Source organism: Pseudorca crassidens, chromosome X (assembly GCF_039906515.1).
Source record: "Pseudorca crassidens isolate mPseCra1 chromosome X, mPseCra1.hap1, whole genome shotgun sequence".
In the NCBI taxonomy this organism is placed as follows: domain Eukaryota; kingdom Metazoa; phylum Chordata; class Mammalia; order Artiodactyla; family Delphinidae; genus Pseudorca; species Pseudorca crassidens.
In genome coordinates, this window is record NC_090317.1 from 94,552,239 (window position 1) to 94,569,743 (window position 17,505).

Sequence of the window (17,505 nt, forward strand, 5' to 3'; positions counted from 1 at the left end):
ATCTGCAGATTGAGTCAAATCATATGTTATAATTATATTTTTAGGTTTGAAGACAGTGAAAAACAAATAAATTACGAGTCATTTTTCTGTGCCCTGAACTGGAGAGTGACTCCGATGCCCGAATTGGAAGCAGTATGATACATTAAAGAGGTAAAAGTAACACCTGTTTTAAAAACCAGCTGTGGCTACCTCCCTTGTGTTTTTAATATCCTTTATCTTAAAATTATTTTTCAATGTAAAATAGTAACATCAGTGCTTTTGGAAAGAGGACTATGTATTTCTGGGTATTTGTGTTAAAGTCTAATTCACTTTCCATAATGAGTGAACATCTGCTGTATAAGAGCGTGATTTTTCTTATGCAGCTGAATGTTTTTTAACCCAAGTCGTATCCAATTATATGGAAAATAGGATAATAGGTTACAGTTATAAATAGATACAAACACTGTTATCAAGGGATTCTGGTAATATCATCATAAGCTACAAGAGCAAGTCTCAAATAGTGCATATGTCAAGAATCCCCAGTGTGTTTGCGGCTGTGCACGCAGGTTTGCCTTGGGTGAAACATTATAGTATGGACATGTATATTTCATAGTGGGGCCAAATTTAAAATAAAAATTCAGTAGGAAAATGCTTGGTTAGGGAAAACAGAGTTCATGTGATCGGATGATGCTCTCAACATTGTGGAATTGTCTGAATTCTCTAAGATCTCTTTGGACCAATTGTCTTTAAGGAGTGGGTGGGTGGGTGGTGGTTTGTTTATATTTTAACATGCTCCAGAAATTGATTTTCTTGGGAAAGTCCCTTGATAAAGCAAATGTCATGTGGTTGATACTCCCAGAAAGGAGGCATTTATTCCTCCCGGTCTCTGATGACCAGCTCATTCTGGCCTGAACTGGTCTAGTGCCCTTGGGGAGTTCCCTCAGGCATGCAGCTACTCTGGAGTGTCAGGCAGCCTTAGAACTTCCAGATGATTGGGAGACACTGATGGCCTTTGGAGTCAAACAGAGCTGGGGCTGAACTCTGGCTCTGCCACTTACGTAGCTGAGTGAATTTGGGGCAATTACTTAACTCATTCATTTATAAATTTAATTCTCAGACAAATCATGTTTAAGTATCCACTCTCAGCAGTTTCTATGCTCTGCGCTGGGGTCTAGAGACAGTCATTATTGCTACCTTAAGGAGGGTTGGGGGGCACAGGAAGTGTTAGGGGAGATGATGCTTGAAATTTCAGTGACGAATAGTAAGAGCTAGGTAGGAAAAGTGGCATGGTATGCCCAGAGGCATTCCCAACAGAGGCTCTAGGGCATGGGACAACGCGGCTCTTGTGCAGAACCGGAAAGAATTGGTGTGGCTGGGATGGAGGCACAGAGGGAGGAGTGGAGATGAATGAAGCTGGAGACAGCTGCACGGGTGAGGTCTGAGTATCGTCCTACAAAGTCTGCAGACCGTGGACAAATTTCAAGGAAGAGAGTGACATGATCAGGTATGCCCTTTAAAGGGAGCTTGCTCTGGTTGGGTGGTGGGTAGATTGGAGAGAGGACAAGGAGACAAGTAGACCCTGTAGGAGGCTCTTGACGACCCTTCGTCACCATAACAACAGCAAACACTTTAAAGCATTTACTATGTGTCAAGCACTGTTCTAAGACCTCAAAATCTATTCGCTCATTTAATCCTCAGAGCAACTTTCTGAGGGTAGATTTTTTTTTTAACATCCTTATTGGAGTATAATTGCCTTACAATGATGTTAGTTTCTGCTTTATAACAAAGTGAATCAGTTACACATATACATATGTTCCCATATCCCTTCCCTCTTGCGTCTCCCTCCCTCCCACCCTCCCTATCCCATCCCTCCAGTTGTTCACAAAGCACCGAGCCTTTCTCCCTGCGCTATGCGGCTGCCTCCCACCAGCCATCCATTTCACGTTTGGTAGTGTATATATGTCCATGCCACTCTCCCACCCTGTCACAGTAGATACTTTTGTTGTTGTTGTTGTTGTTGCGGTACGCGGGCCTCTCACTGTTGCGGCCTCTCCCGTTGCGGAGCACAGGCTCCGGACGCGCAGGCTCAGCGGCCATGGCTCACAGGCCCAGCCGCTCCGCGGCATGTGGGATCTTCCCGGACCGGGGCATGAACCCACGTCCCCTGCATCGGCAGGCGGACTCTCAACCACTGCGCCACCAGGGAAGCCCACAGTAGATACTTTTATCATTCCCATTTTAGAGATGAGGAAGTTAGGGGAAGAGCCAGGGTATGGTAGAGTTAGAATTTTAACTCAGGTCTGTTTTACCGCAAAGCATGGAAAAGGAAAAAATCATTTAAGTACAATCGTATTGAAGATATTGGATTTAATTAACTAAAGTCCAAGATACTATCACAAAACAAATAAATACTGTCATTTGGTAACCTTTTAATTCGTATCCATGCAAATATGTAATTTTTACATGTAAAAAGAACAATGATAGATGGAGTTTATATTCCACCTTTTCATTTAATGTTACAGTATTCTGTGTCGGATATCATCCATTTGTCCCATTGGGACTTCTCTCCAACCTCATCTACCCTGCTCTGAATCCTAGACAGCTGATCTTTGCGGGCTTCATCAATGGGACCCCTAGCCCTCTGGCCTCCAGTTGGGGGAGCCAATGGGACGCACCAGCAGGAGAGTGGAGGGTGGGACGAGATAAAAGTCATCTCCCTCCCTGACAGTCACAAGAGATTGACTGCCTCCTCCTGCCCAGGGCCACAGTACCTGTCTGGAGGGTCTCTCCACATAGCTGTCTACTCCGGGCTCTGGCAGCCACCCTCACGTGCCCCTTCAGCCCCAGGTGGTGGCAACAGTCCCTGAGGGTCTGGAGGATCCCTTGTTGCTTTTCCTAAACACTTGCCACAACTTTGTAAATAGTCTCTTTATTAAACTCTTCTCAATTTACACAGTTTGCATATGTCTGCTATTTCTTCTGGGATCCTGAGAGATACACATACTTATTTTTGCTAGTTAGCAACGGCCTTTGTTGTGTTTTTTTCCTTACTTCCTCCTTCTCTCCTTTTCCATTCCACCCAATCCACCACCCAAATGTTTACCTATGGATTGGGGGTTTCATCATTTCATGCACAAAAATATAATCATACCACAGGCATTTATCTGCAGTGTGTTTTTCTTAATAGTACACCATGGGACATTTCTCTAGTTTAATATGTGTAGACCTAAGCCATTCTTTAATACTGTAGTATGAATATGGAATCATTTATTCATCCATTTCTCTATTGATAGGCATTCAAGTTATTTTTACATTTTTGCCTTTGAAAACGTGGTATCTTGTTACTTGAATTTTTATTTTCCTGATGACTGTTGAGCTTGAATGAAATTTAATTACCTTTTGGTACTACAACCTACAGTAAGAAAGACATTTTTCCCTAGCAACCCAGCATGCACATATACAATGGCCCAAACGTCTCATGAAACAATACTATTCTAACTGCATGTGATGATGTATGATTTTTTTCTTTCCTTTCTCTTTTCTTTTGTCTCCTCCTGCCTTCTTTCTTTCTTTTGAATATAGTTCATTACCCATTAAATTGACTTAAGGACCTACAAAAGGATCACCACCCATGTTGGAAGAAGAGTCAGTGCATGGAAAGGCCAGAGATCCACTTTCCCTTTAGCCACCCCTCCCCCATTTCATCTCTTACCTACTCTGTCAACTGGGGCAGTTACTGAGCCATGGACCTCAGGTTCTTTAGAGAGATAGTGTAGAGCAGAAGGTCTGGAATCAGATGAAGCTGAGCTCAAATCCTTAGCTCTATGATTGACTCACTGGGTGACTGTGTAAGTTATTCAACCTTTCACATTGCCCCATCTCAAAAATGGAGATAAAAGTAGTGCTTCTGTCAGGTTGCTTGTAAGGATTGAATTGATACACGTGAGACACTTATCACAGTACCTGTCCCATAGTAACAGCTTAAATGTTAGCTATTACTGTTGTTCATAAAATGGAGATGTCTTACATCCTCAAGTCAGTGGGCTGGGCCTTGAGGACTAAGATCAGTGATTCTATCGTTAAACGTAAGAGTTAGAACAGCTGGGCTTCCCTGGTGGCGCAGTGGTTGAGAGTCCGCCTGCCGATGCAGGGGACACGAGTTCGTGCCCCGGTCCGGGAAGATCCCACATGCCGTGGAGCGGCTGGGCCCGTGAACCATGGCCACTGAGCCTGCATGTCCGGAGCCTGTGCTCTGCAACGGGAGAGGCCGCAACAGTGAGAGGCCCGCGTACCCCCCCCCCAAAAAAAAGGGTTAGAACAGCAGTGTAGCATCAGATAGGGCCTGTGCTTTAGCAGTAAGTCAGCTCTTTCAATTGTTACTCATTTATGGTGAAAAGAACTTTAGTCTTAGGGCCTCTTGTCAATTCTGATGACCAAGCCTAGAAGCAGTTCAGTCTGTGGGAGACATTTGGATGGGGCCGTTCTTTTTCAGCCAGTTTTTTTTTAAAAAAAGGAAGAACATAGTTATCAAATAGTACCTAATCAATTTAACCAATAATGAGAACTTAACTAAATTCCAGAGTCTGAAGCACTCTGGTACTCCTGAGCTTGCTATCGTTCCATTAAAGAGGATATAAGATAGCTTGGGAATGGTATCAGTGAGTCTGTAATCTATGTGAAAATATTTAGTGTAAATGGGTTGAGCGTAATATTGCATAGTTCAGAGAGTAGAATGAGTAATGAAAAGTATAGTATCTCCTGAACCATGTAAGTGTACCTAAATGTTAATATCTAATAATGCCCTGAGACACTCTGGGTCAGAGCCTGTCACAGGTTGGGTTCTCCAGGAAGCAGATGGGGTTTAATGTGCAGTATATTTACTTGGGAGTGTCCTTGGGATCAATACCTGTGGAAGGGAGGGGAGGGACATAGGAGTGGGCAGAGGGAGAAGTTGAGCTTCGATGCAGGTCCAAAGACAGCCTTGGCTGGTCCGAAGGGAACTCTGGAGCTAGAATGGCCTTTCAGAGCTGTCCTGAGTTGGGCCAAAATGGCCTGGACTTTATCCCTGTGGGTTGGTTTAGAAAGGGGTATGACCTGCGGTAATGTGGCTCTTTGCAGCCAAGACAGCTCTGTAGCTGAGGTAATCCCTGAAGGGGTCTCCCAGCACCTGGCCCACCAAGTCCTTCCTCAAGGGGATTCTGGATGGTATATCATGTCTTGGCAACCAACCACTCTTGATTATTCTTGGTATGAACTGGAGGCCTGGCCTGTGGCACAGCCTTCTCCACACACCTGCTCCTCTGTTATTGTCTGAGCTTTCACCCGTGGCAGGGAACTGACAAGAAAGAGGTTATGCCAGAAGAGGCCGTGATTATGGCAGAAGAGGAAGTGGTAGAGGAGCTGGACCAGGTGTGTAGGTCTGTGGGGCCCAGTTGGGCAAAGAAAACCTCTCACTTCGAGCTTTGGGGATTGCCAACACTTAGGGAGTCTGCTGTAGCCCAAAAATCATATGTGGGACTTCAGGACAAGATCCACCAGGTTGTGAAAGTGACCCAGCCTTGAATGTGACGTGACAGGTTAAAGTTCTGTTGAGAACAAGGAATGGCAGGCTGAACTCCTGTGTGGAAGTATGGCCCAGGTGGAAGCCAGCAGTGGGGCGGCTGCGTGCTTCCTCCAGTGTATGAGCTGGACAAGCTGTCTCTGGCTGAAGTTCCAGGAGTCACCAGCCTCCACTCGGAACCGGGTATCCTTACTCTCGGGCTGAATGTTGTCCTCAACAGGCTCTCTTCCCTGAACTAGGGATCTTACTGAGAAATGAAAAGAGGCCGCTTAGCTGTGGGCTTTAGCCAACCACAGGCTGAGTAGGGGGGTGGTCTGGTACACAGTACTTGGGATTGGAAGGGCAGCGCCACAGGGAGTTCTAGCAGGGAGTCTCTCCAAAACAGGGAGCACAGTGATGGGGAATCCTGAAGTTAGCACTATTCAGCAACCAGAGGGGGCCAGTCAGCAGGCTTGAACCAAGCCTTCAGCCACGACCAGGGGACAGAGCAGGCTGAGTCCCTGTACCAGTGAGGTTCTAGCAGGAGACACATGGCCCACTCAGAGGAGTCGGGATATGGATTTAATGCAGGGACTATTGACAGAGGAGAGGGTAGGGTTAAGGGAACCAATCAGGGCAGTGGAGTGCCCAGGGCCTAGCTAGAGTGGGAAGCCTTTACCATCCCTGGGTCTGGAGAAGCAGGGAGGGACTGGTATTACTGGAGCCCAGTGGAAGAGCGTGGTTGGGCAGGGAAGAAGCAGGGAGAGGGGAAGTGGAATCAATACCCTGACCTCTCGCTGCTTCCCATTGGCTGGACCCATTTGGAAGCCAGAGAACCAAGGAAGCTCGAGAAGTGATGCGGTCCACAGAGGTCAGTCTCCCAGGGCAGAGAGCTTGGTGAGAAGGGCAAAAGATGGATCTTGAGGGGCAAATGGAGGATGAGCCAGTACAGTCTGTTACCAGAGTAAAGACTGGGGCTCCAGTGAGCAAGCCTCACAGCCAGCTTTTAAGATTAACAGCTCCTGAAGCTGGGTCTACTGGATGTTAGGACTGGTCCTTCTGACTCCGATGGGGCTCCACCTACATGTGATTGTTACATGGCATCAGCTAGTAGGCCTGGGTACCAACAACAAAGCAGCAAAATTCACAGAGAGGACTGTGGTTGTAGCGAGTCCAGCTTTGAGTTAGTGAGAGGTTTCCCTGTGTGGATGGGTGGAAGCTGACTGTCACCCACCAGGATTGTTGACTGTGGCCTGTGGCCTGGATTCTCAGGAGCTCCCTTGGCCGGGCCTCTGCCTGTCCTCCACAGCAGCCCATGGTGAGCCACTGGGGCTGTAATTTAATTCTCACTCCATTATGTGACTATCTGTGGTCTCAGCATGTTGCCCTGGTGCTGTCACGGCCTAGAGACCCCAATTCCATTCTATTGTGCTTGCTCACAGATGGTAGCTGTAAAACTGGCAAAAGAGGTCCCGCTGTTTAGAGCCTGCCTGGTTAATCTCAGAAGTCACGTTTTTAAAAATAACACGAAATCAGTTCTCCTATAAACTTTATAACTTGCACTGTGTGACTGGCATCTTATCCTTTGACGTTTCTGAGAAAAATTGGATGTGGCTTCATTTTACGAGCACGAGAGCTGCAGAAGCATTAACAATTGGCTCTAAAGTTTCCCCTTGTCACAACAGGGTGACATATAGCCTTGGCACTGGGGAGTAGGGGGCAGTGGCATACACCTTGGGACATATCTTTGGGCACCCCACTTGTCGAGGATCTCCTTTTGGTATTTAGAGGGTGGAATACCCTGTGACACTTTATTATCCCAAGCATTTTGTGAGAATAAGTATCATTCCCAATTTATAGATAGGAAGCTGAGACTCAAAGGCATTCCTAAAGGTCAAGATTATATAGTTAGGGGCTAGTGCCAACTCTTTAAGTAAGCGAAGTTATGTCTAATATTTCAAGTTGAATTTAACAGTTGAAATAAAAGATTATTAATCATTCTCATAAGACTTAAAAAAATAACTGGTAAACACATACTCATTACGTAACACAAAGCGGTGACCTAGTAGGAAACTTCCAGAGTCTACTGTGATTTAAAGGGTTGGATGATGTCTACTTGAATTGTATGAATAAAGCTATCACTAAAGCTAAAAAATGTCCATGTCTACTTGAAAACTTTACTTGCCCCGTAATGCAATTTCAAGGAAACATTTCTTGTTTAAAAGTTACAACTGTGTTTCAGCTGCAGTCACACAGATGACAACTCTACTGAAGCTTTGTCTAGGGCGAAGAGAAGCAATTGTGAAATACTGGCATTACAGTAAAGACAGAAATGGATAGGCATATAGGCAAATCTCCTGGTTTTGAGCTTTTCCTTATGTCATCAGAATGCTCTTGATTATCTCAACAAGTATCTGTAAAATTTCTTCCCCAAATTAATTTCCATTTGATTTTACTGAAATTTCATTGTTTTTATGATTTCTGTCAACTTAATTTGATTATTTCCAAGGTCACGTCAACCTAGTAGAAGGAAGAAAATCCAAGAAAACCACAATTTTAATTCCATACACGGTACTGGATCTTTCTACAAATTCATGGATAAAAACATCCTTTTTTTGATTGAGCGGAGGGGGAGTAAGAGAGTGAAATCACTAACATGACTCTATCAGCCTTACATTTGGGACGAATAAAAATAACCTTGTTTCAGTGAAGCGTGGAATTTAATTGGCTCCCAATCTTTTCCCCGCATGCATCTGGTGGCCAGTACTACAGTAGAAAATTTTAAACTAGAAGGAGACATAATCCAATTAAATTTCCTTTTAAAAATGTCAAAGCAAATAAATCCAGGGCCTATGAGCTCACACACAGCTTTGCTGTTCTCACCGGGCAGCTGCTGTTTACTGGGTTTCCATCCAGGGCCATCTTTGCTTCCCATTTCAAGGATATGTGGTTTTACAGATCGGCAGCTACATTTTTTTCCACCATTGATGAATAAGTAATTTATTGCCAACTTCTCTGACATCTTAAGTAGCTCTAGTGACAGCCAGATTGAAAGCTGTCATGGGGCCCTCTTGTAGGCAATGATTTCCAGCCATTTTAGAGTCATGATTTTGCATTATTGCCGAATTTCACTCTGCATTTCATAGTTCTTCCTTCTTCCAGAAAATGCTACGTGGCACATGCTGTTTATGCTCCAGATTAAACTGAATTTTGTTTTGAGATTTGGGTACCGTCTCTGGAATTACCTGGAAGTCACACTGGAGACTTTGGATCCGTCCACCGTTTGTCAAGAAGTTGCTTTGTTCCGAGCTGTACTGTGACTTTCATAGACATTTTATTAATTTTGAAAAATGCAAAATTGCGTAGTATCTTTGGCTTCCTCTGGAAGCTGACTCGGAGACAAGGATTTGAGTATAAATGGTTTTTTGGACGAAGTGAAGGGAATAACTAGCAAGGGAGTAGGGAAGTGAGAAATAGAAGAGAAGGAGTTAACACAGGGCATATTATCAAACCAGTAAAAATGTGAATGACTGGAGCATAATGCCTCTGGGAAACACAGGGATGCAGTGGCTGATAGGTACCTCAGCGTTATCCCATCCGTCAACTCCTGTCATTGTTTGAGAGCTGCTCCTGAAGTGGGTGAAAATAATGAATTCCCAGGCACTTGTGGCATGTTACAGGGACAGCCAAATCAGGCCTCAGCGGCCAAAGGGAAGGTCTCAGGAGAAGGAGTGCAGGTGCTGATGGCTGGAAGTTAGGTGGGTGTGCGCCAAAGTGGAAAGGGTGAGAGGATCAGGAGAGGTGCAGGCAGAACCCGCTACACACAGATAGTTAAGATTCTGATCATGCACCTTTAGGCGGGGTGTTTTACAGAAATACAAGCAGGCTCGTTCCCGTCTAAAACAGGAGGGATTGACTGCTGTGGATGAGCTCACCTGCTGTAAAATTACCATGCAGTTATTTCCACTTAAAATGTATGTGCACTGCTGGGAAACAACATGATCTGGAGTTTTCTTCGCATTTTGTAGTGTGGGATGAATAAAAGGTCAGTGAGGACAAAGAATATTTTAACTCACTGCCCAGTCATAAATATTATGTAACGTTTGGAGCACTTGCAGATTTATTAGAACAATTAGGCAGTGGTAGTGAGGGGATTTCTCATGTTAGCAAAGACCTCTTTATTTTACAAAGAGATTGGCCATGTGATTCCTTTAGGTGGACCCAATTACAGGCAAAATTATGAGGAAGATACTTTTTCCCTCTACTCTATCGATGCCCCATCCCCCTGAGTTTCTTAACTCTTATCTCCTGCTTCCTCCTTCCTTTAGATCCCAATTTGATTCCTGTTAGTTCATTTAAACGGATACCTGTGAAAATCTCCCTAAAACTGAGGGCCAGCTACAATTCTGGTATCAATTCCAGTGTGTATTTTTCCCCCGTACCAAGCAATTCTCAACAGCAGCTGAGTGTCCTGCAAGTCAACTCAGTTCTGGCACTATCTACCTGGAGATAACCTCAGATCCCCACAGGTTACGGGCTCAGTTCCACAAGACTACCTCCCCTCCTTCAGATGCCATTCACAAGTCCAGATTGTCGCCTGTGCTTCTGACCAACTGGCTGTGGATTGGAGGTTCCCATGACCTCCTCCTTGGGAGGGGCTGCTCATAGGACTCAGAGAAACACTTCACTTACTAGATAACCTGTTTATTAAAAAAGGATATAACTCAGGAACAGCCAGATGGTAGAGATGCATAGGGCAAGGTATGGTGGAAAGGGCACAGAGCTTCCATGCCCTCTCTGGGCTCACCACTCTCCTCACATCTCCACGTGTTTGCCAACTCAGAAGCTCTCCAAACCCTGTCATTTTTGGTGTTCACAGGGGCTTCTTTATAGAGACACGATTGATTAAATCATTGGCCGTTGGTGAATAAACTCAAATTCCCGCCCCTTTCCCCTCCCGGGAGGTGTGGGAATGGGGAGTGGAGGCGGGGGACTGAAAGTTCCAACCCTCTAATCACGTGGTTGGCTCCACTGGCAACCAGCCCCCATCCTGGTGCTTTTCAATCGTGTTTCATTAACGTAACAAAAGAGACCTTATCGCTCTCATCACTTAGGAAATTCTAAGAGTTTTAAGAACTCTGTGCCAGAAATGGGGACAAAAACCAAATATATATTTCTTATTATAAATCACCATATCATATTGCCAGTGTACAGACCTTGGGTTCCTCAAGCACTGCAAATATGCCTGTGGCATTTATCAGATATTTAGGCAGAAAAAGTCATTCCCACCTAGAACCTGGAGAAAAGTGACAAAGGGAAATAAATTTGAGGGAAGTGGTATTGATTTTAGAGAGAGAGTATAGGGGGGCTGGAGCAGTCAGGAAGGTATTGTGTGAGCCATGGGATTTAAAGTGATCAGGGTTAAAAGAAATGCATTATTGTTACTTTTTGGGGGGGGGTAATTTCCTCCCACCTTTCTAGGTTCTTTTGGCTGGTTGAATAATTAAAATGAGATTAAGACAGCTTAACAGGAGAAAAAAACAAAATTTAGTTACGTATGTATAGGGAATCCATATAAACATGGGAGATTCTAAAGACAGTCAGGCAAAATGAGGTTTATCTGTCATTCTTGACTAAGGGGCTAAGGAGAAGGGGCTAGGGGTCTGGGACTGCAAAGGGAAGGAAAGCAATTCACAGGAAGATGAAAAGAGCAAATGTTTGGTAAATAAATGTTTGCAGGGCCATGCAGAAACAATGGGACACAGTGAGGAATTTTAACAAACAGACTTTGCTAGGTTCCTCCCTGTCTACCTCACATGTAGTTATCTAACGGTGATAGCTCCCTTCTTGGTACGGGCCCTGTATCTAAATTCTTTTAGGCAGTTAAGGGGGAGGTAAAAGTGCCTCCTGAGTCATTTGTTTCTTAAAAATAATCAACTCTGTATGACAGTCTCTAGGTACAGATGAACTGGTTTGCAAGGCAGAAATAGAGACACAGATGTGGAGAACAAACATATGGACACCAAAAGGGAAAGGGGGGGGTGGGATGAATTGGGAGATTGGAATTAACATATATACACTAATATGTATAAAATAGATAACTAATGAGAACCTGCTGTATAGCACAGGGAACTCCACTTCGCTGTACAGTAGAAACTAACACAACATTGTAAAACAACTATACCCCAATAAAAAAAAATAATCAAAATAATCTTCATGCCAGAGAGACACATTTTGGGGTGGCAGATTTTGCTCCCCTACATTATTTTTTCATCTTAAATTATCCTTAATTTCAAATCTCGGGGTATTTACTTGAGTTTCATTTACCCAAGTTTGGCTTGTTGCTAATAAATTTAATTCTCATCTCCAAATTCTTGAGTTATCATTATTCCAGTATAAGTTCTTCTATTTCTTTTTCTTTTGTTGTTAGGATTTAAATCATGATTCCTTACTCAAAAAACAAACAAACAAAAAACCAAACAAACCAAAACTTTTGCTGCCTAATAAGGTATGAGGAAGGATCTACTAGTATTGACCTGTTTCATGAGAGAATCCTTTACCCAAATAATTTCATTGTAATGTTATGAGTTGCATAATGTATTTCTTTTTGTATTGAAAACTTGTGTTTAAAAAAACCTATCAGGGTCTTCCCTGGTGGCACAGTGGTTGAGAGTCCACCTGCCGATGCAGGGAACACGGGTTCGTGCCCCGGTCCGGGAAGATCCCACATGCCGCGGAGCGGCTGGGCCCGTGAGCCATGGCTGCTGAGCCTGTGCGTCTGGAGCCTGTGCTCCACAATGGGAGAGGCCACAACAGTGAGAGGCCCGCGTACCGCAAAAAAAAAAAACAAACACCTATCAGGGAATAGTGATTCTGAATGTATATATTTGTTCTATATTCTTCTATAACATGGTAAAATTTAAAAATAAAGTCAGCCCTCCATATCCATGGGTTCTGCATTCACAGATTCAACCAACCATGGATCAACAGTATTTGGAAAAAAAATTCCAGAGTTCCAAAAAGCAAAACTAGAATTTGCCACACACCAACTATTTACATAGTATTTATATTTAGGTATTATATTTATATTTAGTATTTATATTTACAACTATTTACATAGCATTTACATTGTATTAGGTATTATAAGTAATCTAGAGATGATTTAAAGTATGCAGGAGGATGTTCATAAGTTATATGCAAATACTACACCATTTTATGTGAGGGACTTGAGCATCCTCAGATTTTCGTATGCGCAGGGGGTCTCAGAACCAATAAGATACCGAGGGACTACTGTACCACTTAAGAGTGAAAATTGCTTTAAGTTTTATAATGAAACTTTTGAGGACATGTTGAATAGTCGAACTGAATGACTATTGATCTCAGACTTCATTGATTAAAAAGAAATATATAGCAGTCCTCCGGCTCCGTGGAGGGCGGGGTGGCGCGGCGCCTGGCGCTCAGGCCAGTGGCTGGCACGTGGGGCACGCAGGGGCTTCAGCTCGTGTTGGAAATGGGGGCCGAGTGCGCTAAAGAGGCGGGATGGAGTTGTATGTTGCATTTGAACTCTGTGGAGGGCGGTCTTGGCTCACTTCTAAAGCTTTGGTGTCTTCTAAGTTGGAGGAGCTTATTTAATGAAAAGTGCCTTAGGCCGAAAAAGCAAACATGAGGGTAGCAGGTGCTGCAAAGTTGGTGGTAGCTGTGGCAGTATTTTTGCTGACATTCTATGTTATTTCTCAAGTATTTGAAATAAAAATGGATGCAAGTTTAGGAAATCTATTTGCAAGCATTGGACGCAGTTGCATGTTCTACAGAACCTCCCAGATATAAATGTGGGATCTCAAAAGCTTGCCCTGAGAAGCATTTTGCTTTTAAAATGGCAAGTGGAGCAGCCTCTGCCTGGAGGACAATGTTTTAATGAGTGGTGTTAAGAATAATGTTGGAAGAGGGATCAATGTTGCCTTGGTAAATGGAAAAACAGGAGATCTAATAGACAGCAGATATTTTGACATGTGGGGAGGAAATGTGGCCCCATTTATTGAGTTTCTGAAGGCCATACAAGATGAAACAATAGTCTTAATGGGAACATATGGTGATGGAGCAATCAAACTCAATGATGAGGCCCGGCAGCTCATTGCTGAATTGGGGAGTACATCTATTACTCATCTTGGTTTTAGAGACAACTGGGTCTTCTGTGGTGGATAAGGCCTTAAGACAAAAAGCCCTTTTGAACAGCACATAAAGAACAATAAGGACACAAACAAATATGAAGGATGGCCCGAAGCTGTAGAAATGGAAGGATGCATCCCCCAGAAGCCAGACCGATGTGGAGAAAATTGAAGGGAGCACACTTTCACTTGCTAATGGGAAAGCCCTAACCGAAAAACTACATGTAAGTATTTTAAGAGCATGCAGGCATCTCGGTGTGTGCGTGCCCATTATCTCTTTTGATATCAGGATTATTTATTGCTAATGTAAATAGGCATCTTTGTAAATAGTCATCATAATGAGCAAATCACTGAACCATTTCTAAGCACATCTCCCTAATGGTAGAATGTTCAGACTGTGATCATAATGGCATCTTTTAATTCTAAAAGCATTACCCAATAGATAACTGAACAGATTTGAAAAATATATTGATATATATAGTAGTCGCTGTGAAAATCTATCATGGAATAACGTGGATTTTAGGAAGGAGACTTTGTTTTATATATATATATATATATATATATATAATATATGGCCTTTTGATGATACTATCTTTTAAATTAAAAAGATATTGGGCTAAATATATATGTGTGTGTGTGTACATGTATATATACACACACATGAAATACACACACATTTTGTATATGCACACACACAGATGCACAATGATTTACTGCTTTTGGGCATAGGAAGCATATTTCACTAAGATCCATGTAGCATGAATTGCACAGAACACACCCTAGGAGTTGGTTTAGCCATCATCCATCTGAATGGTCATTTCCTTCTTTACACAGCTGGTTGGCAGTTTGGGCTCAACCTCCAACATCCAACAGGAGGCATTCTTGAAAGAGAAGTGTAGTGTCACTTCAAGAATCACGTTTTTTTTTTTTACTTAACTTTTCTTGTTGAAAGTGGTAGGACAAATGTAGCCATGTCGGATGAGAGCCAGCTGCTTCTGAATAGGCCCACTCCTTTCCTGGGTTTTGGAGGGTAGCCCAGCAGATAAGCAGAGCTCTGGAGCCCTAATACTGTGGTTACGGTCCAGGCTCCTCCACTTACCGGCAGTTTGACTTTGGACAAGCTACTTAACCCTTCTCTTGCCTCAGTTTCCTTTTCTGTGGATGGGTATCATAATAATACCTACCTCTTAGGGTTTTCTGCTACGGACCTAAAAATAAATAGGCTGTCAGATATTTCTCCAGCAAAGATGGATTTATTTGGGATCAGCAGAGAACTGCATTTTGGGGTCTGCAACCATGGTAAGCCATGTGCAAGTTCCTTCATGGCAAAGGAAGGAGAACACTTTTATAGAGAGGAAAAGGAAGTTGGGAGAGCGATAATAAAGAGTCCATGGCTTTTCATTGGCTGAGTCCTTACCAGGAAAGAAGAGGAGTCTTTTTCTTCCTGTTGTGCTCTGCTATCATTGCAGGGCATGAAAGCTTCCCCTTCTGGATTCCTGGGCTCTATTTAATTGAAGCTTCTGTTTATTAATTTTTTAAACTGCAGTAATTAAATAGCTCAGTACTTGTAAAACGCTTAAAAGAATACCTGTCGTATAGTAAATATCCAATAAATTTATTATTATTATCATCATCATCATCATCACTACTAGGTAATTATGATGCCTATAATCCTGAAAAAGTCTGCTATTAGTTCATCATCATCATAAATCATCACTTAAACTAAGGCTTTATGCTTTAGTTACAGATGCCAGTTCTTGGTGCTCTTCTGATTCTGCATTAGTGTTATAATTACCATAGTTTAACATATCACCCATATTTAAATGACTTCCACATCTTTGCACAGTTCTGGACTCTAGGTCTGTGCTATACAGAACCCTATTTACAGGTGTTTACCAGGATCTTTACTTTGATGTCCTATGGGTACCTCAAATAAAAATGCCCCAAATTGAACTTAGTTTCTCCCTCTGATCCTTATTTTCCCAGTTAAAAATATTTAAAACTCTTCTTCTTGCTTGCTTTCCTTATTTTGCTTATAATGTTGCTCTGGGTTGAACATTATCCCGCACAGATTCATGTCTACCCAGAACCTCAGAATGTGAACTTATTTGGAAATAGGGTCTTTGCAGATATAATTAAAACATCTACTAAAAGTTAAAATGAGATCATACTGGATTAGAGTGGCCCCTAAATCCCGTAATTGGTGTTATTATAAGAAGGCCATGTGAAGCCACACACACACACACACACACACAGAGAGAGAGAGAGAGAGAGAGAGAGAAAGAGAGAGAGAGAGAGAATAAGATATAGGCAGAGATTGGGGTGATGTATCTACAAGCCAAGGAAATCAAAGGATAGCCATCAACCACCAGAAGCTAGGAGAGGAGCATGAGACAGTCTCCCTTAGAGCCTCCAGAAAGAACCAACCCTGCCAACACCTGGATTTTGGACATCTGGCCTCCTGCACGGTGACAGAATAAATTTTGTTGCTTTAAGCCTCTCAGTTTGTGGTAATTTGTTATGGCAGCCCTAGGAAACTAATACAGACATCGTCAGCTGTAACTAAATTTAGAAGTCTTAGAACCATCCTTATCTGTATTAGTTTATAAGGTCACCAGTCATATTGAGTTAGGGGGCCTACCCTACTCCAGTATGGCTGCATCTTAGCTAATTATATCTGCAATGACCTTATTTCCAAATAAGGTCACATTCTGAGCTATCAGGGGGTTAGGACTTCAACATATCTTTTTTGAGGGGACACAGTTCAACCCATAACATGACCCCCTTCTTTGATCACCACTTCACATCAGTCACCTTCCAGGTATTGTATGTTCTACTGCAGCAAAACCTTTCAGATGTAGCCCTTGTTCACCCCAGGCTCAGCTGCCCTGGTTATGGCACAATCATCTCTCCCCAGGATTATCGCAGTAACCTCCAGAGTGATTTTCCTCCTTCATTTCATTCTTCATACATCCAATGAGTTATCTAATAAACTTCCAATCCGATTTCACTGAGACCCACCAGTGCCTTTCCCTAGCCACAGCATAAAGTATAAACTAGCATAGAAACCCTCAAGTTCGGCCCCACCTTTTCCTTCCAACTGCCTCTCTTGTCACTTTGTACCGTGTGCCCCAAACCCGCTGGGCTGGTCAGCCTTTCTTGAAAATAGATTTTTAGGTCTCTAGGCCTTTGCTTATGCTGTCCGCTATGCCTAGAACACCTTTCATCACTTTAACCCCCTGCTGAACTGCTCCGTACCCCATAAAGCCCAAGTGAGATATCACTGGCTCAGGTTGCTTCCACAATTCCATCACATAGAATTATTGAGCCCTTTCCTGTGTTTCTGTGACATCTTGTGACTCTGGATACTAATTTGGCACTAGGAAAGATTTGACACCTCTTATATGCAACAATTAACCTTGACAGTAGAAATGAAAGCAGCCGTACTTATGGACTCACCCCCCGCCACCATTGATGTTAATATTAATTCACCATTGCAGCATAAGTAAAAAGTGTGTATGTGTATAGATTTATATATACAAGATTTTTGAAATCTCCTTGATGTTACTTATATAATTACATTTTGTTGCAACCCACCTTATCAAAATAATTCTTAAACCTCTTCAGAGTGAAGGTATTTATTTTTTCTGAAATTAACAAATATATACACACATATATACTATATATATATATAAAGCATATGTGTATTTGTATTTATACACACATATTTAAAGTAGCTTATCCCCAAGAACATACCTTGAATGATCTAGTGCTCATTTCACTGTTAGATTGAAGAAACAGTAACCAAGCAGCCAGTATAAT

At 42.8% G+C, this 17,505-nt stretch overlaps 1 protein-coding gene and 1 pseudogene across 1 annotated transcript in view; both read left to right on the forward strand.

Annotated features, from left to right (window-relative positions):
- EFHC2 (EF-hand domain containing 2) overlaps positions 1-8,838 on the forward strand; it is a 193,733-nt gene extending 184,895 nt beyond the window's left edge. Inside the window, 4 exon segments of the mRNA XM_067722738.1 lie at positions 45-132; positions 5,311-5,388; positions 5,608-5,722; positions 8,681-8,838. Of these exon segments, the coding sequence (XP_067578839.1) occupies positions 45-132; positions 5,311-5,388; positions 5,608-5,722; positions 8,681-8,838 (439 nt within the window).
- Positions 8,839-13,143: 4,305 nt separating this feature from the next.
- Positions 13,144-14,173, forward strand: LOC137217485 (protein FAM3C-like; annotated as a pseudogene).
- Positions 14,174-17,505: the final 3,332 nt, after the last annotated feature.